At 49.9% G+C, this 24335-nt stretch overlaps 8 protein-coding genes across 8 annotated transcripts; 2 read left to right on the forward strand and 6 right to left on the reverse strand.

Annotated features, from left to right (window-relative positions):
* Positions 1-22: 22 nt before the first annotated feature.
* Positions 23-1410, reverse strand: T310_1337 (uncharacterized protein; the record flags this gene model as incomplete). Its single annotated transcript, XM_013475790.1, has 6 exons — positions 23-122; positions 261-287; positions 514-586; positions 721-802; positions 1146-1166; positions 1222-1410. 6 exons carry the CDS (start codon positions 1408-1410, stop codon positions 23-25), a joined length of 492 nt encoding a protein of 163 aa, XP_013331244.1.
* An 812-nt stretch (positions 1411-2222) lies between these two features.
* On the reverse strand, positions 2223-4145 carry T310_1338 (Protein phosphatase methylesterase 1; the record flags this gene model as incomplete). Its single annotated transcript, XM_013475791.1, has 7 exons — positions 2223-2268; positions 2301-2325; positions 2661-2791; positions 2865-3118; positions 3184-3294; positions 3428-3830; positions 3952-4145. 7 exons carry the CDS (start codon positions 4143-4145, stop codon positions 2223-2225), a joined length of 1164 nt encoding a protein of 387 aa, XP_013331245.1.
* A 738-nt stretch (positions 4146-4883) lies between these two features.
* On the reverse strand, positions 4884-7576 carry T310_1339 (uncharacterized protein; the record flags this gene model as incomplete). The annotated part of the gene is made up of 5 exons (XM_013475792.1): positions 4884-5943; positions 5996-6810; positions 6868-6911; positions 6977-7115; positions 7268-7576. The coding sequence occupies 5 exons, from the start codon at positions 7574-7576 to the stop codon at positions 4884-4886; spliced, it is 2367 nt and encodes a 788-aa protein (XP_013331246.1).
* A 1069-nt stretch (positions 7577-8645) lies between these two features.
* Positions 8646-9269, forward strand: T310_1340 (Uncharacterized protein; the record flags this gene model as incomplete). The annotated part of the gene is made up of 2 exons (XM_013475793.1): positions 8646-8733; positions 8812-9269. 2 exons carry the CDS (start codon positions 8646-8648, stop codon positions 9267-9269), a joined length of 546 nt encoding a protein of 181 aa, XP_013331247.1.
* An 815-nt stretch (positions 9270-10084) lies between these two features.
* Positions 10085-11248, reverse strand: T310_1341 (F-actin capping protein beta subunit; the record flags this gene model as incomplete). The annotated part of the gene is made up of 5 exons (XM_013475794.1): positions 10085-10164; positions 10226-10273; positions 10344-10613; positions 10682-11061; positions 11220-11248. The coding sequence occupies 5 exons, from the start codon at positions 11246-11248 to the stop codon at positions 10085-10087; spliced, it is 807 nt and encodes a 268-aa protein (XP_013331248.1).
* Positions 11249-11583: 335 nt separating this feature from the next.
* Positions 11584-15229, reverse strand: T310_1342 (DNA helicase; the record flags this gene model as incomplete). The annotated part of the gene is made up of 2 exons (XM_013475795.1): positions 11584-15138; positions 15176-15229. 2 exons carry the CDS (start codon positions 15227-15229, stop codon positions 11584-11586), a joined length of 3609 nt encoding a protein of 1202 aa, XP_013331249.1.
* A 923-nt stretch (positions 15230-16152) lies between these two features.
* Positions 16153-19856, forward strand: T310_1343 (HD superfamily hydrolase; the record flags this gene model as incomplete). The annotated part of the gene is made up of 14 exons (XM_013475796.1): positions 16153-16273; positions 16356-16646; positions 16710-16863; positions 16968-17039; positions 17107-17140; positions 17191-17301; positions 17353-17383; positions 17622-17669; positions 17754-17855; positions 17911-17972; positions 18085-18109; positions 18200-18229; positions 18777-18821; positions 19066-19856. The coding sequence occupies 14 exons, from the start codon at positions 16153-16155 to the stop codon at positions 19854-19856; spliced, it is 1917 nt and encodes a 638-aa protein (XP_013331250.1).
* Positions 19857-20415: 559 nt separating this feature from the next.
* Positions 20416-23830, reverse strand: T310_1344 (uncharacterized protein; the record flags this gene model as incomplete). The annotated part of the gene is made up of 2 exons (XM_013475797.1): positions 20416-23563; positions 23634-23830. The coding sequence occupies 2 exons, from the start codon at positions 23828-23830 to the stop codon at positions 20416-20418; spliced, it is 3345 nt and encodes a 1114-aa protein (XP_013331251.1).
* Positions 23831-24335: the final 505 nt, after the last annotated feature.

The raw sequence follows: 24335 nt of genomic DNA on the forward strand, positions 1-24335 counted from the left end.
TCACGAGACGTATATTCGCCGTTCAAGTCAATTCAGTAGGGTATTGTGTGGATGGATGGCCGTTCGTTATGTATTCTGGATGTTGACAGCGCTGGATTTTGTCGATGCTGCTGGAGACCGAACTAAGTAAGTAAATCAGTCAGTATATAATTCTCTGAACAAGAGGTTGGCAAAGAAAGAAAAGAAATGCGCAGAGTGCATTTTCTTGGAAAAAAAAAAGAAAAAGAAAGAAAAAAGAAGAGCCTCGAATACATACGTACCCAGACAATGCAATCCAACATCCATACCTATGTAGCCAGGCAGACAAGCAGGTAGATAGGCATGTATATTTTGGTAGTTAACAGAAGTGGCAAGTCTTCTGACACAGCGTCGTTATTTCTGGCATGTATCCGTTATAACAATAACCGGCAAGTTTGGGGCAATCCGAGATTTCGTCCTTGTACTCCTTAATATTTTTTTGGCACATCCTTTTTGTTTTTTTTTTAAAAAAAAAGTCGCAGTACGACGCCGTACCTTCGACCTTCGGGCACATGAATGTCCCTTTCCCAAGTCACATAGGAAGTCCATGGTGCGTCACAAGTATGGACTACCCATTATATAGGTATGTCGATGGATGATCCTTCCTCGAAACTTCGTGAGGCGTCTCTCATGATGAATGGATCTGCCATTAAGCTGCAACAACAATCCAAGTGATTATGAACCTTGATTATAAGTACGTACATACATCCAGTACTGCAATTGTATACTCGATCCACGATCCTGTTAGCAAAAACAGGCAATCAGGCATTCGCAAAGACAGTCTCTAAATTGATTCTAGCAAACTAGTAAACAGGAGTGATTAGAGAGGAAAAGTCTTCCAAGGGATTTCTACCCATATTTATGTATGTACAGTATGGCTAACAAAGAAGAAGTCACGACACTGTGCCTCCCCTTTTTTTTTTCCCATTCCCATGCTCTTTCATCTTCTGAAAACGGCAGATGATGCTGAGCACGACAGAATCTTCTGACCAATCCATTGTCACTCTGGTAGGTGACAAGTAGAAGACTGAAGTAGGTATATCAGTATATGTACTGATATAAAATCACCCTTAACAAGAGGTTAGCAAAGGAAGGAACTGCACAGAATGTATTTGATAAATACATACCCAGATAATATAATCCAATATCTATAGCTATATAGGCAGGCAGGCAGGCAGGCAAGCAGGCTTTTTCTCAACAAACTTGGCAAGTCTTTGCGCAGTTCTTTATTGCCCATTCACTCATCCTGGGTTCAGTACACCAGGCAGCAAACTTGTGGCAATCCACGGCCAAGTCAGCACAGTTCATGTCGGCGACAGGAGCAGGAGCAGGGTTGGCAGAAGCCAGAAAAGCAGCTTGGATGAGAAGGAGGATGTTAAGGAAAGCCCGCATTTTTGCTTTTTTTTTCAGAGAAGAAAAGAAAAGATTGATGATGATGTTATTCTTCCAAAGTCTGGCTTTAACATTTTTTTCTTACAAGGTTTGTAGTCCTTTTTATATTCATATACAGTAGTACATGGTATGTGCTTCATACCAACAGGACCTAATACTGATAATTCTGCTGTGAAAGAAAGGTCCAACAGTAACAAAGACAATGTGGAGAAATTCCTACATGGTGGTCCTCCTACAAGTATAAAGCGCCGATCACAGCTCCAACGGGGGCAAAAATACTCCATAGAGTTTCTGTAGGTAGTACAACTGTACAACAGTAATTCAAACCCGGTTATCTAGATAGGACATGTCATACGTCCTACTGACTCGTTATTATCATTGTGGGGAAAAAGCAGTGCTGATAATCCTGCACTTGGATTGAACGTTCGTTTAAAATAAAAAAAAAGTTTTTGACACATCCTTTTTTTTACAACATCATTTGTGGTATGCTGATATAACATCCTTGGCAGAAGGTACCAGGGGTCCAGGACAATACAAACCACAATTCGAGATTTTTTTTGCCCCCTTTTCTCCATTGGCTCCTGCATACTCCATATAGTTTGTTGGGACGTTTGCATGTAATAAAGTTGACGATAGCCCCAGGATTTTTCAAGAATTCTCTGGTTTGGGGGCCATAGAAAGTCAGCGGAGCGGCGGGCTATAGGGAGCAATTCCAGGCAGCTTTTTCCGCAGATCTCTGTGTTATTTGTTCCGATCATCTGGATTATCATTACCGGAAGGAGTATATGATTGACGGGGATCGGTTTGAAGATCTATGGCCCCCTTTGTCGTACCATAAGCCCAGCCTTAGAACTAAATCTAAAACATTATCTAGTACAAACGGCACTTACTTTTTAAATAGCTTAGAATTGTATACTATAGCAATGGCAGGGGTTCAGCTTCATAATCATTACGGAAACGGAACAGCATCAGGCCGGATCGTACTCATATCATATCAGATTCAAACTAACTCGTAACCTTCTTACAAAGCGAGATATCCAACTGGCATGTGTCTATCATCATCCGTCATAAAAAAAAGGAGACTACCTGTCGTTGACAGTCATGAAGTGTAGTCCAGTCCAGTCAAATAGCATTCAATTCAAGAACCCCTACACGCAAGGTTCGTCTTATCATCATGGAGCAGGCTTTTTCGCAGAATCCACAGCTCCAAGTCCCTTCTCCATGGCTTTCGCAGCCCCCAGATCGCCCACCTTTGGCGGCAGGACGAGCGCGCTGCGGTCGTTTCGCTTGTAGAAGTCCACCAGGATCTGAGCCGTCTTGCTGGGTTGGTCTTCTTGGATGAAGTGTCCCGCGTCGGGGATCACCTGGAGTTGATACTTTCCTGTAGATGAGGAACACGTTAGTTTTTCCAGAACATGATATTCAGGATATGTCGCTCTGAGGATGTCTCTTACCCTGCATCTGCCCAATCATCAGCTCCTTGTCCAGCCGGTCCGTCCCAGCCAGCAGCAGGAGCTTTCCTCCTTTGGCTTCGAGAAACTTCTTGCTCAGTCCCACGAACCATCCCTCCCAGAATGGCTTCGTATCCTCCAAATTCGTCCTCCACACCCACGGCCGCGATGGGTCGGCGGGGTTCTCTTCTTCTCGGAGCAATGAGGGCACAGAGACCCGTGCTGACGTGGTATTGCGGATTGTTCGAGAGCGGGTGCTATAAACAGAGCGTTAGGTATGCCTTTAAGAAAAGAGGACGAAGAGAAAAATTCAGCCACTTACTGCCATTCGATTCCGGAACTCAACGACGGAAAGCTCTTCGGTCGCGTAGAGAGGTAGTTGTCCATACTCTGAAGTGCGTCCATCGCCGATCCTAAGATTACACCCATTAGCCTGGGAACAAGCAGCGAGAGTCGCCATCAGCACCTTCAACAACATCCAACACGGCGTAAGCCAGCACTTTCGAGCCCAAATCCCCCCTTTTGGCAACATCGGTAATGACGGCCCCTCCCAGACTGTGGCCCACCAAGACCAAGTCTGGAAGGGTCTCCCAGCCCATCTGCGACCGCGTCTGGTCGATGACGAAGAGCAGATCGCGACTCAGCGTTTCGAGCCGGAAGTCAGGCTCGATCTTTTCATCCTCATGGCCTTTCGCGCCGCTCACCGTCGTGCTGCCGTGGTATCGAGCGTCTACCGAGAGAATGCCCGCCTCAGGCAGCAGCTTTCGAATCTCGCCCGAGCAAGACGCGAACGAGAGGCCCGACGAGCCTGCGCCGTGGTGCATCACGAACAGCGGGCCCGACCCCGTGGGCGGAGTGATGTACGCATGGTGGACAATGTGCAGGTCGCCCACGTCCTCTTCTAAGAAGAGCTCGCGGGCGTAGAAGTCTGTCCAACTTAACGAACTGGGGCGTTGTCTCGGGGATAGACTGGCAAATTGTCAGATCGCGGCAATAACACAGCAAGTACAGCTTCCGTTGCAAATCTATAAAAAAAGTCCGTCTTACATGGGGGACAACAATTCAATTCAAGAGACGGAGATAAACGCACCCTGACGGCCTGGCAAAGAGATTCTTTCCCGGAGATGGAACAACCGTACCTGTCGAGGACGCCGACGAGGCCGAAGACGAGTCATCGTCATGATGGGGGGCAGCCGTGTCGTCGGCGTCGTCGAGCAATGGAGGGGCTTCGGGCGGCAGTTTGGCGAGCCGCGACTTGACAAACTCCTTCTGAAAGTCGCTCATGATGTTTCCATTCAACAGCACCTGGACTTAGGCAAGCATCTTCTACTGTGGGGCTCTATAATTCTTCTTTCTTTTGTCGCTGCGTCAGGCAATGGATCAATGCTGTCTTGTGCTTACCGAGTACGTGGATCTTCGAGGTGTTGATACTGTAGACTGCTTGGTGGCGAGCAGACTCACCCCACATCTTACTTAATTACCCGCCAGTCGCAAAATAATGCAAAATAATGCACTTCTTATCAACGTTGGTCCTAAAAAAAAATACTTATACAAGGAGTAAAACATCAGGCGTATTCGTAAGAGCGAAAATGAATTCCCCTCTTCTTCTTCCTTTCTTAATAACCAGAAATACCACTGAGTAAAGCGTACTGGAAGAAAATAATAATATCCATTTCTCGGGGTGATTCTTGTTAGAATACATCATGAATCACAAGAATGCCACCTCCCAGATTAGAAAGATTATTTGTGATGCTATTATTAGCCGCGCCATGCAGAAGATGAAAAAAGAGATTCCTTCGCCAGCCGTGAACCATCCCAACCGCAAACTCCAGGCCAACCAGGACGCCGTCTTTCACTGCAATCCAAGCCCTCAAGACAGAACCACGCTGTTCACATGAAAGAGAAATGCTATGTCACAAGTGGAAAGAGATTTTAGTGAACACCACCGAATCCCGAACCCTGCTGGTTACGACGGTAACTGGGATCTCGAGATTTGGTGGATATCCCGACCGACGAGTTCGTTCAAGGCAGATAAGCGCCTCCAGCAATGATCAGGTTCATGTTCGTGAACTTGACCTTGTAGACAGGACTCTTCTTCGTAGGGAAGGCGCTAATTTGGTCAGGAGTCACCACATTCTCTTTGCCTTTCTTCTTGCCCGCACCGGGTCCGACAGAAGCGGAAGCCTGAGTGCTCGCAGCGGTCGCATTCGTATCGATTTTCGTACCAGATGAGCCTTCTCCGCCAGCGCGAGTCTGGCTTCCCGACGGCTCCGGGGCAGGAGGGTTAATATCCCACACGCGAACGGTGCCATCAGCGCCACCGGACACCAACACATTAGACTCAACATTCCAGCTCAGCGACCAGATGCCGCCCTTGCCGTGCCCACGCATGCGCTTCAAGAGCCTGCCAGGAGCCAGATCCCACAAGAAGATGGATCCATGGTCATCCGCAGACGCCAGAATCTTTCCATTGCGGCTGCATGCAAGAGCAGTAATGTTGCCGGTATGGCCCGTGAACATGCGAACACAGTTTCCAGTGGTGACGGCCCACATGCGAACTGTGTGGTCGCAGCTACCGGTAAACACGTAAGCCGAGTTTGGATGGAAACAAACGCAATCGACATCCTGGTCGTGACCAGCAAAGATGCGCTGCTGGCGGATTCGGTCAGTTACCCACAGTCGAGCGGTCTTGTCATGGCCCCCAGAAACAAAGTAGTAGCCGAAAGGACCCCAGCTCAAATCCCACACTGGCTGATCGTGGCCCTTGTACACCACCATGCACTGCCACAGATCAAGGGACCACAGCCGGATGGTCTTATCGGCAGAAGACGAAAGAAGCCAACGAGCATTAGTTGGAGCAAGCTCGCCTTCCGTACGGGCTGCGGATGGAGCAAAAGCCACCGCGTAGACAGGACCAGAATGGCCAAAGAGGCGTTTGGAGTTGGAAGGTGGCGTGACGTCCTCCAGACCGGCATGAGTGGGCTTTATCTCTTTGCCATCAAGACTCCAGACCCGGATGTAAGACTCCTCAAAGCCAGCTGCCACGAGCATGTTATCGTCCGAAAAGTCAAGGCAGGTCAATCTGACGGCAAACTGTTAGCCAGCACTTGTAAAAGTTACGAGGAGAAACTAACCTATCGTAGGTGTTGTGGAACGTGAACATGCAAACGCTCACTGCGGGACCAACACCGCCGGTACGACCTTCGATCCTGAATCTGTCACGGTTCTCCTTGACCCTCTGGACCTCGATGGCAACATCACGAGCAGTAGACGGAGGGAAAGGGATCTCAGCACGGCTAGGAGCCTCCTCATCCTCCTCTTTCTTGATCATCTGATCATATTCCTGGACGAGAGTATTACGACCTGGGGGAGGCGGGTTCTTTGCGTCGTACTCTTCCAGCTCCGCCCGAACGTCACCCTCAAGTTCTGGCTCCGGGGGGAGCTTTCCCAGCTTGAGTCTAGGCAGGGTACCCGTCATAGCAGGGTTGTCCCCAGTGTAGGCCGAACCTGGATGGTGACCAGGAATTCCTTCGTCTTCAGCAGGGAACGTCTCGCTTTCACGGGCGCGACCAAGCATGGCAGCAAAGCTGAAACGGTCATCTGCAGCACGCTCCTTTGTGATGATCGTACAGTAGCTGCTGAGAATCGCAGACATGACCGAGCCTCCTTCCTTGTGCTTATTCTCCAAGAACTGCATGAGATTCGAAAAAGCAGGATTGCTGAGGATCAAACGATACTTGTTGCCGCGGTAAATCTTCGCAACCGTATTGTCCTGGACATGCTCTGGAAGACTGATAGGCTCCAGTGCACGGATGTCTTCCGCATGTTCCGGGAGGAACAGGTTTTTGTTCGTCTCAAAGAACTGCTTGGCATCCTGTGGATAGAAGGAGCTCACGAGGTCAAGGAAAGAGTAGACGAACAGAGGCCACAGGACACGTCGCAGTTCCGGCTAATATTACCGTTAGCCAAGTTGATACAACAAGAGAAATGCCAAAGTCAATCATACCTTGTACAAGTCCAAGTTGTCCTCGATCCAGACCTTAGTCAAATCTACAATTCTTGAAGTTAGTCCACTGAAGATTGATTTCAGCCAGAGAAACCAAGATGGTACGCACCGAAGCCCTGTCTGTATTTGGGACGCTGGTCTTCGCTGAGCTGGGGCAAAGACCGCCCATCAATTTCCTGATTCGCGGACTCCATTCGGAGCATGGCTTCGGTTCTAGTGTAACCTTTTTTGGCTAGATAGTCGATAACCTGGGTGGAAAAGTAGCTGTTAGTCGATGACACATTGGAACGTGATTCCAAAACGATTCATTGAAATTCATAACAAATCAACATAAGAAAGAACAACATTTCAAGGCCATAACAGCTGAGGATGTCGCAAAGGGCGTATAAATGGCACACACGTCTGTCTTCTCCTCCACCGGCGGCAGAGCACTGGGTTTGGTGACTAAAGTCCGTTGCTCTTCAATTAACATGGCAGTCAAAGCCTGCTGTGCAGTCAAGAGCTCCAACTCCAGGCGTCGCCTGGCCAGCTGCGAGATGGTCGGCTCTTGCCTGGCTGCCGTGCTCACACTGGCATCTTCCCTCGAATTGTCGGAAGGGCCCGGTAAAACAGGTGCTGTGGGCGCCTCAGAAGTAACTGGGGCCGTTGAAGCGGCCGTTTCCGGCTGCTTCTTCTTGCGAGAGCGTCCTCCCTTCTTCGAACGAGGCATTCTGTTCCGAAGTCGATACCGAAAGTGCTAAAAGTACGGAATCGACAGCAACAACGAAGGACGGTTCGAGACATGACAGACTTCAGACGACACCCCAAACAGCCATATATCATCAAACATCGGAAGAACTTCGCTGCAATATTTTTCCAGCCGGCCGTGCCAGATGGTGAAGGAGTAGACAGACATAGAAGGACACAGAGCCAATGAGCGATGGAGCCAGCAAGAGACAAAGCTCTCTAGCGCTCTTTAGCGCCATGAAGGATAAGTATTTCCTGCTTGAGTCACAGAGAACTGCATTCATTGTGCCCTTTTTACAGGTTGCCATTCACGTCTTTTGCAATGTCCTGTTTGGCCTTCTTTGCTGCTTCATCAGGTGCAACGACAACTTCAAAAACATGATTCCGAAGACACAGCACAAAAGGGCAGATATGTGACTTGTGCTCAAAACAAGAACAAAGAACACGTCCACGTCCATAACAAGATGCAGACAACAAAGCTGAAATGACTTACAATCTGGTTGAGATTCTGCTGAGAGACCGGTCCACTTGAACCTCCAGCTGGTGCAGGTGTTGCAGGTGCAACAGGAGGATTTCCAGTCATGGGCTGCTGGGGAGGAAGAGGCACTCCGGTATTAGGTCCGATACTGGCACTGCGAGGTGCAGGGCTAGGAGCCCCGCCGCCTGGAGCGGACATCTTCACTGGTACTTTTCTCTTTCACTTATGGATAGTTCTGGTCGTTAACTGTCTAAAATGACTAATTCACTTTCATGTCACTGGGACTAGTGGCGTGGGCGACGCTGGCGCAAGGTGAAGGTCAACAACTTGCTGCAAGTGAAAGGTCGCGTCGCTGAAGTCTTTCTGATATAACGCTATACCATTTAAAGGTTAGCGTGAGTCCGCTAGCGGCCATTATTCAGGAGCTTCCCCAAGTCTCCCGCACTTCACACGTGATTGCGTAGCTTCAATCCAGTAATTATTTATCACTTTGCTTTTTTCGAGAGGCAGCACTGCCTCTCTCTCTTCTATTTTACTTTGTGCCTCCTAAACAGAAGTCTACCTGGGGTGAATCATGGCTTATTCAGAGACGAATGTCCAAACATTCACTTCTGCTGACCGGATACGGCAGCTAAACGAAATTGACAAAGTGCGCGCACCCAGTGAGCGACAAAAAGACACATAATAAAAATAATAAATAATGAGCCTTTCAAGGCGCTGACAATTGCAACAGGATGTAGCGAAACTGGTCCATTCTGCCGGCCTCGCCATCCAAGCCCTGACCAACGCCAAGTCCGAAGCCGGCAACACGGTTGAATCGCGCAAGGCGGCGTTCAAAGCCGCGGCGTCGCAGTACTTTGCTCTGCTGTCCTCCATCGACGTCCGATTGCGTCGCCAGGTGTACGCGCTCGAGGAAGCAGGGATTGTTGCTCCGGAGTCTGGCCCCTCCCGGGCCGGTGATGCTGCTGCCGCGGCTGCAGCTGGCGGAGGTGCAGCTGGCATCAACCCGCTCGAGATCAGTTGGCTCAATAGCCGGAAAGACACCGTGGGCAAGGATAAGGAAGCCGAGCTGTGGGCTGCTGCTCGGGAATTCGTCGCAAACGTTCGTGCGCAGTCGGGCGATGGTGCGGAGAAGCGAAGCAATGGCGAAAGTGGGGACAAGGTCGATGGTCATAACGAGAAAATGGAGGTTGACTGAGTGAGCTTCTACATGGTCTGCGCGATGGAAATTGATATCGAATCTGTCCACTCCATCCCAACGGCGACTAGTCATATTCCTGGGTCGTGTTCGAGTTGGTGGCTCCCGTGATGCCTCTCGTTTGGGCTCCTACGCATTCCTCCTCTCTACCACAGCGGAAATCTTGACCATATCTGATGAAGGAGCCATAATACGGAGTGGAAACCCTAGAGGATCGATGTTAGGTGGAACTGGCATCGTGGCTCTTTACGGAGAGGCGTCCACATATGATACAGAACCGTTACGCCGCCGCGCGAGGGCGTAGAGGGCCGGCGGTCATGCCATACCGCGCCACAATACGACTGCAGCTCCCCACTGCAGTCGAGGTTGCTTCTCCTGGCAATTTTCAAATCCAAGAAACTCTACGTTGAGCCCACAGTGAGGGCACTTGGATGAAATCTCAACATTGATTCTCCAGTTAGAGAATTTGAAAGAATCTACACTTATCTGCCATCCACTACTTCTGGTAACCTAGCTATGTGTGGGAATGACAGTCTGTCGTAAACGTCTCATCTCAATTCCTATATCTCTAATGTCCTAAAATCTGCAACGAACGTAATATTTTCACTAAGAGCCAGAAAACATAATGATAAAAAACAAGAAATTTGGGACAAAAAGAAGAACAAGATCTACATGATCCTCCTCTGGGAATAGGGAATGGGGGTATGGTATGAGCATATATTTTTGTAATCACACAACAGCTTCGTGACTAGTCTGCTCCTCTGGTCTCGTTTCCTCTCTCATCATACCTGATTATAGCCGGAGAATTCTGCAATCTATGATGCCACCTTCATGGAGTTGATCATCTCCCTGTGGGCAGCCCTCTCTTTGTTGGTCTCTGACAGCGGAGCGATGCCTAGATAGTAGTTAAAGACGTTAGTATCAGCGCAACATGACCGTTTTTTTTATCCACTTACTTCTAAGGTCGCCAACCACATCCTTTGCTTTTCCAAAGTATACTTCCTCTGCAGAAGGCAGAAATCGTCCGTCAGCATATGATTGTCTAGGAACAGAAAAGATGGGGAGGAAACATACGGAGCAAGTTCCTCATTTTCAACTCCATATCTTCAACCAGTCTACCGACGTTGGCGACATGGCTCGCGTCAGACTCAACGGGCAGATCGGCCTCCACCTGCCGGGTCATGTTGCCGCTGAGGTCCATCGTTCCCAGGGCCTCTGTCTCGCTGGCCAGGTGCAAGATGACCGTGCTCGTCAGTTTGTAGTGCGACATGCGGGCGCGGTCCGTCGCCTCGAAGACGTGGATGCTGTCCCACGCGCCGGTGCTCTTCGAGCCGGGGGTGACACCTGTCGAAACCAAAGGATCGTCAGCTTTGCAGAAACAAAGGTATTTGAAATGATTGAACGACACGGACCTTTCTTCAGCAAGACAACCCCCGCGAATCCGTCATCCAGATCCCAGAAGTAGACGCTGCTCACCCCGCCCTCGTAGTAGAGCTCGCGGTATACATCAAAGGCCTCGTTGGCCGCAACCTCCAATTTCCGCACCCTTTCACTCGGAACGGTGCCATCCTCAAGAGGCGGGTCGAACTCATTGCTCCAAGGCGACCGGTAGCTGTCTCCATCTCGGTTGTAGTCGCAGAGCAGGTAGTCGCGGCCGGATTTGGCGCATCGCCGGACCTCGAGGGGTTGGTCCACGGAGGCAAGGAGATCTTCGGTCAGGTCCGGGACAAGAGTCGTGATCGCCTGCAGGTTGCGTTTCGTGTCTCGCGGCGAGAGGCGGCGGAGGAGGTCACTGGAGAGAAGGACAGATATTAGATGTTTTGGTCAATCGCAGCTAGGAAGCGGGGGTGCTCGGGGGGTTCTTGTGCAACAGACTGCTGGGGGAATTGTGGCAACAGAAGTGTGACTGGAAAGAAAGGGAAGAACAGATTCTGATATATGGTCACTCACAGGGCACTGTCAAATTGCGTATCGGCCATGATTGCAGCTGGTGAGGGGAACTCTGATATGATATCGAGTATCGCTGCGCGTCGGAGTTGGTGACAGCTAAGTGCGTGTCCCGACGGCGGCTGCGGTGAGAGCGGTGGGCCTACTCCATGAACAGCTCATTACTACAAGACAACAAAACAATCATTCAAGCAATCAATTACAGTAACGGGTATCATTGTATTGCCAAAAATTTATATATATATAGACCATACAACCTTTGTCATTCCACCCAAAAATATCGTCTACCCGCGTGACAAATTACCATGGTGTACCCTATCCAGAAAGTACAATACTTAAGAGGTCAATATACACAACTGCCCAATCTTCAGAAAAAGTCGTCATCGTCGTCGTCATCGATAACGGTCCTCTTTCTCTTCCGAGCCGCAGGCTTGGATTCTCTATCAACAAGCGTGCCGATATCGGGGAGATCGAGATCCAGGTTCTCATCAACATCGCTCATTTGCGAGGCATAGAAAGGTTTATGTTCCGCAGTTTCAGCTGCAGGAGGAGAGCACATCAAGGGCGAGGATAGTCGTGTACTATCACGATATGGAGAAGCAGATGGGATGTGTGCATTGGCTGCTGTAGAGTATGATGTTGTCTTGACTGGCTTCTCCAAACGACTCCTCTCAGATGGCTGCTTTGGACCGGTCTTTCCTGACGAATTGCGTGTTGGAGTTCGTTGTCCATCGCTCTCTTCCGTAGATGTAGCCAGCGTGCGAGTCTTTCCCAGACTGGCTTGCCTTGCAATGCATCTGTCCAATATGCTCCTGTATCGATCCTCACAGCCAGGTTCAGTTGCAGCCATTTTCTGAAGGGCATCAACCATCCGGCGCGTTAGCGATCCATGACCAATCAGCTTTGTTGGTCTGAAGACTCGTTGCAGACCAGGGTACGCATCGTTTCGAGGGCGATGGATGTATTGCGGAGACGTGCCGCCAACGTTGCGGTACCGAACTTCCAATTCCCTCTGTTGGGCTGGAGTGAGTAGTACCTCTTCAAGGGACGGAACCGGCTCCGGAGATGGACTGCGAACGGGACTCTTGTGCTTATCCGCAGCCTTTCGGCGGACCACATTACCATTACCAGACCCCAGATGCGAAGCCTTGGTGAAGCCAGTTTCCACATTGTCTGGCATATGGAATTTCTTCGGTGGCCGTTTCGGGGGATTGACCTTCCTCTGCGGCTCCGGCAATTCTGGCTGTGAGTTTTCAGGAGGGATCTCAACATTGCGTTTATCCACAACTGGCTTCACATCTTTGGGGAGGATGCGGGGAGACCTGTCATCATGAAACGTGAAGCGAGTGCCACTGGCAATCAGTTGCTGCATCTTCTCATAGTTATCCTTGGCTTTGATGTAAGACTCCTCTTCCTTGCCCTGCATTAAGAGGAGGATGATGTTGCCAGCCCGTCTCCTACCGGTACGGCCCATCCGCTGCAGCATCCGAATTGGAGAGGCGGAAGAATCGTAACACACAATGAGATCAATTTCGCCGATATCCAAACCCTCTTCGCCAATCGAGGTCGCAACGATCGTATTGTATGTCCCCTTCTTGAACTTTTCCACAATACTCAGCTGTGTCTTCTGGTCCATCCCTTCCGAGCCTTTGGCACTAGCTTGGCCGACGAATACATGTGGTCGAATAATGGGCTCGTGTCTCTTCAAGACCCTTGTAACTTCTTCGGCACTGTCTCGAAAGTGCACGAATATCATGACTCTCGTGTTGGACCGCGAACGCCCGTCAGCGCCGTCAAGGCCCTCCCCAGCATCCATGAAATGATTTAGAACAACCTGTCTCAAATATTCCAGTTTCGGGTGTCCGATAAATTCAGGGTCGTTGACCCACGGCTGGAGATGGTTCATCAGCTTTTTGAAGTGTTCATCCTCAACAATTTGGCGTTGATATTTCCCTCCTTTTTTGCCCTCGGTACTGGATCGGAAAGAAACGAGATGGTGGTAGAAGGGTACAATGCCATGATATTTCAACAGATCAATACCATGAGCTAGACTGGCCAGGACAGTGAATAGCGCATTGACTTTCCCTTTGAGACCGAAGCTTGCATTCCTTCCAGCGTCCGAACTCATCCATTGCTGTCTTGCCTTGGTAAGACCGTATGCTGTAAGACTCATGGGGTCCCTTCCCCAATACGCATTAAGGTTGCGAAGTTCATCGACGCTTGGTTGTAGCGCTTTGGAAAGAAGATCCATACACAGTATCATCTCTTCTGAATTCGTGAACGTTTGTATGTCGACATTTCGCGCATGTATGTAATCGCGTATGTCAAGAGATTGTTCAGTCCGTATCTCCACTCTCGCTATATCTAATCCGTCAATGACAGCCTGGACAGCCTCCACGGTGGAACCGGGAGTCGCCGTCAATGCCAAAACCCTGAAACTTTTATTAAACCGCCGAAGGAATTTGACAACTTCTACGTAAGCGTAGCCACCCGTAGCCCGATGGGCCTCATCAACGACAAGCAGAACGATTCGCTTTGGATCCGCTATGCCGGTTTTGAGATCGTTGACCAATGTCTGAGGTGTCATGAAGAAGACACGCTTGCTCTGCCATTCCTCAGCACGAGTCCCCGGAGGCACATTTCCGGTAAGCAGGGTCGTTTGAGAACGAGGCATCCCTGCGATTTCCAGACACGCCGAGACCTGCTGGGACACCAGCGGTTTCGTAGGCGCCACAAAGACGATCTGAGCATCCCGTGTCCAGCGAAACCAGTTAAGCATGATGGTTGCGGCAATGAACGTCTTCCCGAGACCAGTGGGCAATGCAACAAGGAGGTTATGAAACAGACCCTTTTGCGCAATATTGAATTGGTAATCTCTTATCGAGCCAATGTTGGTCGGGTAAACCCATGTCTTCATTGCCTCTGTGTCCAGCTTATGGTGCGTGGGAGGTTCGTCCCTGGGAGGCGGCGACCAGCTCCGACCTCCCTGTGGTGTACTTCGAGCGGCCAGGTCGAACAAGGTCGTCTGGCGGAGATTTGTGCGCTGGGTCTGTGGTTGAGGTCTGGAGAAAGATTGGCTCGCCGCTGGTCGTGAATTAGCTGTGAAAGAGTCCTCTGGGCCTGTGCACGGCGACAGGGACGGAGAGGAATCAAACGCATCTTCGGGGATATCATCGAGATCAAACCCTATATCCGTCTGGGCAGTAGCAGGCTGAGGTTGGGTATCACGAGGGACAGGGGCTGTTGAGCCTTTGGAGTCGGGATTTGTAGCTACTTGGGAGTTCTCCGCCTCAAATGACTCCAATGAAGCAGCTATCGCAGCCCGCAGATCCTCCTCCTCCTCATCTTCATCTCTGTCCACCTTCTCATTACCTTGTGGCGTTACATTTGTTTGCGGAGGCTCAGGGTCCGGTCTTTTCCAACGGGGTCCTCGAATCCTTGATGGACTGGAATGAGGTTGCGTCAACTGCGATACGAACGTGTCCTCCTGCACACTGGTATGTTTCGGAATATGAATCTTATATTTGGACCTTTTGGCCCTCGGAGAGTGTCCGTCGCTATCCTTCGAGAATCTGCCGCGGGGTGGTGGAGGGAGATCATCGGCCGACGAGGTTGAATTCACGTCTGAATAGTCATTCTCGTCGACACTGGAAGCCTCATCAGCAGCCGAACGAGCCGGACCCGGCCCGTCATTTTGCGCATGAAGACGACGTCGTTTGGGAGGGCGAGGAGAGTCGTCATCGCTAGGGACCGAATCGAACACGCTGGTCTGGCTTGCGGCAACCAGGACATCCTTGTCCAAATCGCTGAACTCCCCGCTGCTGGGAGATGACATCGCAACAAAGACACTCGACAGAAAGAAGCGAAGAAGCACCTTGAGCGAGAGTTCCCCGCTCGTAGGCTTCCTCTGCAGCGTCTGTGCCTATCTTCGCAATTTCGTGGTCTGTTCTATCATCTACGTCCATTTGCCTCGCCGCGCCAGCAGTTGAACGCGCGTCGGAGCGTCGCGACATCACGTGATAAAGATGTTCTTGCCTTTTCGGGACTGGCGTGTTTGGCGTGTTTGGAGGGTCCAGACTAACCGGACTTGGACTAGCGCGCTTTTCTGCATCGACGCCCTGTGGATCCTCTTATATCGTAGTTTGACGGCACTCCGTATTACTCGATAAAAATAGCTGCAATGAAACGGAGAGAAGCTGATAGATCACCTGGACTTTGCCGGCTAACGTGGCGTGCGTAGTCACTAGTGCTTATGACTTGTCCAGAGGAGAGCTCTGTCTCGATCTCAGATCACTCGCGACTCTCGACTCCTGCGCTGTGCTGTGCTGCCTGCGCAACAGGCTTCATTCATGCAGTGGAATGTGGATTGACAACATTTCCTATCCCTTGTTTCAGCTGCAGGCCGGGCTTGATGGAATCATGCCATAACGGGTACACAAACAGTCCATATCAGCACCTAGGACTGTCCAAAGTGCGTCCATACGTTCAATTCCGCGTCAGCATGACCACACGACACGTCCATGCAGCGATACTCCATCTCCAGCGCGATTAATGCTGTGGAAAAGGGTCGAAGAATTGGCAGCTGGTGGCGAATCGGAGAGGGGAATGCAGGGGATCCACGGACGCAGGGCGAAGAATCTGGGCCAACCTGACACGCGGCCAATGAGCGGCCCGCCCGCATTCACCCCGGCCAAGCAGAAAATACTCTCGATTTTTTGGAACTATAAATTTAATATAGGTCGCCCGGGCAGGGAATGCTCCCCGTGGCTTGAGTCTTGACACACGACTTTTCTCTCGTCCCTGTCGCGTTCTCGCTGTTGTTGACCTTCGTTCATTCAGTCGCTCGTTTGCTGGCGTAGTCCGCTCTCTAGCGATACAACGTCCTCTCTCTGAGCCTCACGAGTCCTTCGCTTCGCTTCAGAGATCCCAAGTCAAAATGAAGTTCAGCATCTTCGCCCTCACTGGTCTCGCGGCCCTTGCCGCTGCTCAGGAAAGCACCGGTTCCTCTCCTACGGCGACTGCCTCCCTGTCGCCTGAGGCTTCTTGCGCTGCCAACTGTAGGTCACCCACTGTTAAACGAGCGCGCAATGCATCCCATATTTTCGCAGAATCCGTACTAATGCCAATTGCTCTGCGCAGGTTCCCCAAGTGACGTCTGCTGCAAGGCGAAATGCTTCAAGGTGCCATGCCCTAACGCTGCTATGGCCAACGACACCACGGCCTGCGCGGCCAGATGCCCTCAGGGCAGTGGCACTCCTGCCGACACCGAAGCCTATGCCAAATGCGAGCAGTCTTGCTACAGCTCCCTCTTCTTCCCTGCGACTGCTGCCAGCGCTGCTGCTGCTGCTACTGGCTCTTCTGGTTCGGATGTCACCACTCTCACTGGCAGCGGCTCCAGCGCTACTGCTACCTCGGGATCCGGCTCTAGCGGTACGCATCCCTTCCGTGAATTTGAGCCTGCGATGTGATACTGACATAGATGAAAATGTATAGGCTCTAGCTCTGGCTCTGGATCTGGCTCCTCGTCTGGCTCTTCTAGCAGCAGCGCAAGCGTCCCGAAGAGCACCGGTGCGGCCAGCCAGCTCAGCATCGAACTGGGCGCCTCTGCTGCCGGTCTTCTCGGTGTCGTTGTGGCCGCCTTTGCTCTGTAACTTTGAATTCTCTTCCGCATGATGGGGAGGATCGAGAAGCAGTTAGGAAGGCTTCTTGCCGCCGCAAAAAAAATTCCTGCACACTATGACTGCTATCTAGCTTCTCTCTTCATGTGTCAACTGCCACTGTCCTTTTTTATTTTCTTCTCTTTGGCTGTATTTCATACGTTATGTATGTAATCAGTCCACTATTTATAATTAATACCCATTTGAATTGCTACTCTACAAGTCGCTTGCAGGTCATGCTTCGCTAGACTGTTCGACTATTATCTTGTAGTCTTGATGATCTATAACATTGTTAAGCGTTTCTTAGATCTAAATAGCTACCTACCTATACCTATCCTACTTTAGGCTTTTGTATTACTAACTCCGGAAACACTGAGAAGAATAATGATGAACCCTATCTAACTACCCAAACAAGTAACTCTATACAGGTTCGTAGTGGCGGGTCGTAACTCGTAACAAGTCTGACTATACTAACCAAGACATTCATTCTTATTGCCAACTATAGTAGTAGTACGTTAGTATATACCTGACAACTCCTAGTATACAGTTAATACGAATGACTGTCCTTCCAGAAAACTTTCATATACTGTTGACTCTTACCTAGTATCTACCTATGTAGTCATAGCGATGAGCAAAATATGAGCAATATGAGGAATATATATATCTACATATGGAATCCACCACAGGATTGCAAAGTAAACCACTCCAACATACATTATTGCTCTATATTACTTCCTACGCGTGATAGACATCAAGAACAAAGCAAGCGAACAACAAGAAGAAACATTGCCATCATGTATGTCCATCTCCCTGAAAAAGAAAACACTCCTGGAATATGTATCATAATTCTGACATTTGATATTTGAAGCTAAAACATAAGATCCTACTTCTACTACTACTGCTGCTGCCGCTGCTACTACTATTACCACCACCGCCGCCGCCGCCGCCGATAACATTATTACTGCCAATACCGTATCAATATGTGTGTTGTCGACGTGTACCTTTTTGCCACTTGCGATCACTTTGCACTGAAAGAGCTCGTTCGTCCATGTCGGCGGAATCCGGGGGATCCAATGCTGTGCCCAAAAAAGAGGCACAGGTATGAAACCTATACACCAGGGGACTGCGGTTGTGGGCTTCGGACTCCACCACCAGACGCAAGTTAAAGGCACACCTTAAAAGTGAAGGTTGAGAAATTTCTCTGGGCATAGACTGGTGACTCGGGGAAGTTCTCGTGTATGTGTATGTGCATGGACATGTGCATGTGTGTGTGTATGTCTCCTGACCAGTATTTTTATTTTTTTTTTATTTTTTAATTATGTTTAGTCTCTGGGATTTCTGAGGGGGAGTTCTCATGTATGTGTATGTGCATGTGTATGAGTATGTTTATATCTCCTAACCAATCTTTTTTTTTCTTTTATTATGCTTAGTCTATGGATTTATGTGATTAGATATCTGTAAACTAATACCTACTTTCTTCAATCAGACCTTCTTTATTCTATAAAGAAAACAAAAAGGCATCTCCACTTAACTTACACATACTAATCTACCTGGAAATCATCTATTTATTGGGTTCTTATCTCCGTCCTCCTTCGAGTTTCTTCTGCGTGAACCTCCGTCTACTGTATCAGCTCAAATTGGGGAAACTTCATAATAATAGTTGATTATTCTCATCCCATACTCAGTCTAGAACTTGTTTTTTTTTTGACAAGGCCTCCGGAAATAGTCCACTCTGCTGCGCCTCTATTCAAGCTTAAATATGGACGGACTTGAAAGAAAGATCGGGTTCTTGTGACATATCAGTTCAAATTCAAGAAGTCTAGCCTCATCATTATTTGTTCCTGTGGAGAGAAACCGGCAAAAATACAGGTATGTTTCTGCACAACTACTTAAAGGTACCTAGGTGGTTGGCTAGTTAACTATGCTGTCCTGGAGATGACGTTATTAGGTATGAATGCACGTTTGTAAATATACACTCCGTACACTACTGCACCTGTTGCAATTTCTACCTGGACCAATAAAAATAATGTCAATTATGTATTTATGTATTGATCATAACAATAAACATATTATCTCTTATTGTAATCTATAGCAACCTAGTTTTTTTTTTTTTACTATTTATTTTTTTACTGCTACAACCTCTCAATCTCTTAAACCTTAACAGACAAAAACATACAAACACCCCACAACAGGAACTGCACACGTGCTGCACAACAATCCTGGAAATCCTCTCTCTGGGAACATCACACATAACTACAAAGAAACAAAAATGACACCCCAAAAAGATAATGATACCCAACACCTCATCGAAGCCGCAACGGCCTACATGACGGAACGCATGTCCGGCTACGACCCATCCCACAACCCCGCGCACGTCCACCGCGTCGTCTCCCTCGCCCACCGCATCCTGGAGGCCGAAAAGACGCGGCATCCAGAGCAGGTCTATGATCGCACGGTCATCACGCTGGCCGCTCTGCTGCACGACATCGGTGACCGGAAGTACCTGCCCCCGGAGAACAGCACCACCGGTGCGATCATCGACCCGAAGACGATCGTCCACGACGTGCTCGTGTCCAAGGGCGCGGACCCTGCGCTCGCAGAACGCGTCCAGACGATCGTCTCCAACGTCTCGTACTCGAACGAGATCAAGGACCCGGAGAAGGTCCGGAAGCTCATCTTCGAGGACGGATATCGGGAGCTGGCGGTCGTGCAGGATGCGGACCGGCTGGATGCGCTCGGAGCGGTGGGCATCGGACGGTGTTTCACTTTTCTCGGAGCGCAGGGCAACAAGAGACGGGGCAGTGATCCGCACCGGTGGGAGATGGACCAGGCGATCGAGCATTTCGGTGACAAGCTGGAGAAGCTGGAGGACATGATGAAGACAGACACGGCGAGGGAGATGGCAAGAGAACGGACGCGGAGGCTGAGGGAGTTCAAGAGTTGGTGGGAAGAAGAGACGGGCGTTACTGCAACTAACCCCTGATATGGAGGGTTGTAATCGCTACTGTGTATATATACACTTTCAAGTTTCTGGAGAGTCAAGGCGAAAGACGAATAATAATAAAAGTTTCTACTGAAATTCTGGGTACGAAAGAAACCTTTTCTTTCTTTTCTTTTCTTTTCTTTCTTTCCTCTTTTTTTTCCCCTTTTATGCCTTTTTTTTGTATTATTAGGTGTGTACTAATCGCTGCCTCTAACAAACATGCATTGAAACAACAATCAAAACTGTGTGGGGGTATTAAGGATTGAAGTGGCAGTACAGGCAATATTCGCAGTTTGTGGTTCTCACGAGTTGATCAAATCAGCAGATATGAAGCACAACATAGCCCTGCCAATGCATTCTGACCATGTCAAATCGATAACAGACTGCTATCCGCGGTAATGGCGTTCTTGAAACTCCAACAGTATGACAATATGCCAATTTCAGTGATGGAGAGACGAAAAAAGAGTGTGAACTCCGTCCACAAACGCCTAGGTGCAGCACGTCTATAAAACCAATGCATGCCGAGAACCAAAAAATCACCAGGAGCAGCGAGAACAATTTAGACCCTGTCTCTGGCAAAATCCAAAACGTCGCAATCATCTTCAAAAAATCCATCATCGTCATCCATTCCAGGAGAAGTACCGGAGAGTGGATCGGAATGCTTCTTCTTCCGTCTCGTCGTGATGACGACCTCGTCGACTTGATCACCGCCATTTCCAAGACTGATAAGATTCTCCATTTCCCTCAGGCCAGCCTGCTGTCCTGGTAGGACATCTTCATCATCACTTTGGTTAAGAGGGCGGACATGAAGTTTTTGAGTGGGGATATCATTGCCAAAGACCCATTGGCTAGTTGTTGGAGATGCTGCTGAGTCGTGTGCCTCGGATCCAGTGAATACGTAAAGATTGACTCTTCGATCCGTATGAAAAGGTTGATACGGAGCATTTGTCTCAATCTCGGCCTGCGAGAGGGGCTGGGACTTGAGCTTTGTGGTAGAAGAAGAGTGGGGAGCGGTTGAAGGCAAAGCCCAAGATGCATTCAGAGCTGAATCCACTGAGAAACCTAGCTGCATGGGACCGCAGGAGTTCTGCAGATATGGAGGCAACTTGAATTCCATGATCTTCGGTCCGATGACCGAGTGGTTTCGCCGAGACTTCTGATTGACCACGCTGCGCTTGATTTTGTATAATTTGAAATACCCGCTGTCTATGACACCGAGCAGGCATTCGTCTCGAGCGGAAATCCATGTTACGCGAGAGGCCACAGGATCTCTGGAGAATCCCGCCAAATGTAATCGATTCTCTCCGACATGACGCAGTGTCTTAACGGTACCTGTTGCAGCGCCGACAGATTTGCTAAGGCCAGCAGCAACAGCCTTACTGCCTCTGACACCAGCCGCAGAGGATAACCCAAAGCCAGTTACAGCGGGAAATGTGGTACCAATGCTAGTAGTACGACCTCTAACAGCCGCGAGAATAGGTTGTGTCGTCCCTCCAACGAATTTCATTGCTGCAGTAAAGGGGTTTGTAGACCCTGTTTCCTCAGACTGTGCAGCAGCAGCAGCCGCTGCCGGATCTTCAGCCTGAGAATTCTTGGGCATCGGTCGTGCTCGACGGAATGGAGGCCATTGGAAGGCGCTTCGAGGAATATCAAAGACATGAACTGTGCCTTTCCGTGTAATGATCGCCAGTTTCTCACCAATAGGGTGCGTCCATATGACATCGACAATACTGGAAGTTGTGAGGCGTGCATACCTCGAGACCTGCCGCACATGAGGAGTGGTTGGATTATAGTTGCTATTAGCAGTCAAGTCGTCCGACAAAAAAGCAGCAGCTCTGCAATGCTTGATTTGCATGAGGTCCCACACATACTGCACGTCTCCTTTCTTGCTTGCTGTCAACAGCATTAGCCCGTTTGGAGACAATGACAAGAAGCTACATCCATTCGGGGCCTGGAAAGTGGCAATAGGTCCTGGAAATGACGTCTTTGTCTCCTGGCTGTCTTCCAGCTTTTTGATGTCAATCACTGATACTAGATCGGGTTCCGATGACGACACCCCAGAAGTATCCTGACCGTGTGTTGGAGGGAATATGTTATGACCTTGCTGCTGAGAATCCGCAAACTGGGATGGACGACGTAAGTTCCCATTCTGGGCGGATTGCTGGTCCTTGTTCCAGTAGTTATTCCAAGCCTGCAGACCTTGGTCACCCATCCATCGAGCACCTCTGAAAAGCTCCTGCGTAACGCCCCTGGCTACCTTGTTGAAAAGGCTCTCTCTTTCACCGGAATCAGTTGCGCAGGTCACGGCTGGTTTTGATGGCGGGATGAGCGTCTCCAGACCGTGAATCTTTCTCTGGAGCAGAGGTGCAGGCACAGTACCTAAGGGTGGGGCCCTCGAGGAAAACGATGGCGGTACCACCGCTAGCCATCTTCCGCTCAGAGATATGATCGGGGTGTCAGAAGAAGCTGCGCCATTGGGAGCATCGGCCTGCGAGCCATCCTGGTCTGTCGAGCTCGAAGAAGTGGAATAACGGCGGGAGTCCCTTGACTGGATACTAGTCCAAGTTTTCGCGAGACACTGATACGCATTCGGGGCAGCGGATGCGATGACACCATATATAAACACCTCACCACTGACGCCTGAAGCGACCACGACGTAATTACCACTTGCATAGAGTTTTAGGTTACCAACTGGTGACGGCGCGAACAAAGAAAGGTTCGGGTAACCCTCAAAGCACGGCACCAGCTTGCTGGTAAAAAGCGTCGTGATATGGTCGCCAGTCCTGAGGGAATAGACCTCCACTCTTGTTTGATAGTAGACAGTTTCATCCTTGCTCTGCTGCCTCTCGTGCGACGATGGTTTTCCTGGAAGACCCGGAAGAATCTCGTTCGGCTCAGATCCGGCGGAAGAGGACCCGCCTCCGTCGTCTTTGTGAGTCACAGGGCCATGGACTATGACAGCCACATGAGGACGCGAGGATGCATAGGGATCCGACTGCGAGGTGTACGGCAACAGTTTCGCGTCGAGAACCCGTCCATTAATGCCCGTTATATTTCCAATCAGACGTGTCTTGCAGTCCTCAATTGCCAAGACGTCCAGACCACCATCAGTCCCGACCAGGAGCACCTTCCCTCCCATTTTACCAGCTTTGAATGGAGGTCCAGGGATCGAATCAAAGGCACAGAACGAATAGTTTTTGTCCGTTGCGGGCCTGTTTGCAGGGGAGAATGAGGGCAGGTCGATTTCCGGGGCTCCATAGAAATGAGCTTGGGGTAGATGTGGTAACGGGGGCTGATTCTGGAACTGGCCGCCCATTGAATGACGCTTCTGCCTGTCAACCGACTGGTGACGTGATGGAGCGAGGTTGAACGGTCCATTGCCATAGCTCATCGGCCTGGCCCTCGCTGGGGGAGGGGACGCAGAAGAAGAGACATTGCTGAAGCCACCCCTTTCAACCTGATTGGGAAAACTGAGAGGCGATCCATTGGCAAAGCCAGGATCGACCAGGTCATTTGGAGGACTCTTCCCAAATGGGATTGATTTGGCCCAAGCCCCTGTTCGATAGGCCGTCTCGTTTTCTGTATTGTTCCCCAGCGAGCCCAGCGCTTCCAGAACCGGCGACACACCGATGTTATTTGCAGGACGGCTAAACGCATTGTTTGGATACGAGGACGGCTCGGACTGCGAAGGTGGTGATGGCTGGGTTCTATGCATTCAGTTTGGGTATTAGCTATCTGTACTTATTCCAAACAAACATGGCGGTGAGGGGGGCATACAGTTCCTCCAGACTTGCTTGGACGGCTGGTTTGGCCGCTTTATCCTTTCCCCTGCAGCCATTCTTGCCCTTCTTCTTGCTCTTGACGCTTGGCTCTTGTTCCTGGTTCACTCGAATCGGGTCCCGAGAGGGCGGGCTATTGTCACCAGGAAACTGGGTGTTTTGGCGGGACGGGTCTTCAAACGCTGCCGGGGGCATTCAAAAACCGTTGGACTCTCTTCTGGATTAGATGCCTTCCAGAGGCAGTATCGTGTCGATAGAAACCAGGCCCCCGGCTAGACCGTGGGCGAGGTACAACAACGGATGACTCGAGCTGGATGAGTCGAGCCGTAACGCGGGAGCAAAGGCGGTAATGGTGATGGCAGGGTCCTCAGTGATGAGACAACTGTCAATAAACAAAATATCATGTAAGTCACGTTGAGTATACGATGATGCTAAATCTGAGGCAGCTTGGCAGCCGTGAACGATGGGTCGCGGTGAAACAGTGTTCCCAGAACACTGTTATGGAGTAATGATAAGGAGCGTATTAGCAAGCGGAGCCCGGCAGGCGGATCCAGAGCTGAATGCGGAGATCTTGGCACCGCAATGATGCAAGGCACGGATCAACAAAACGAAAGTGACTTGCAACGGTAGGATGGATTTGGAGCTAACAGAATGGATTTGTTATATACTTGGTAGGACAGGATGGTTGCGTGGATAGAAG

This window comes from Rasamsonia emersonii (assembly GCF_000968595.1).
Source record: "Rasamsonia emersonii CBS 393.64 chromosome Unknown ctg1118621759985, whole genome shotgun sequence".
NCBI lineage: Eukaryota > Fungi > Ascomycota > Eurotiomycetes > Eurotiales > Trichocomaceae > Rasamsonia > Rasamsonia emersonii.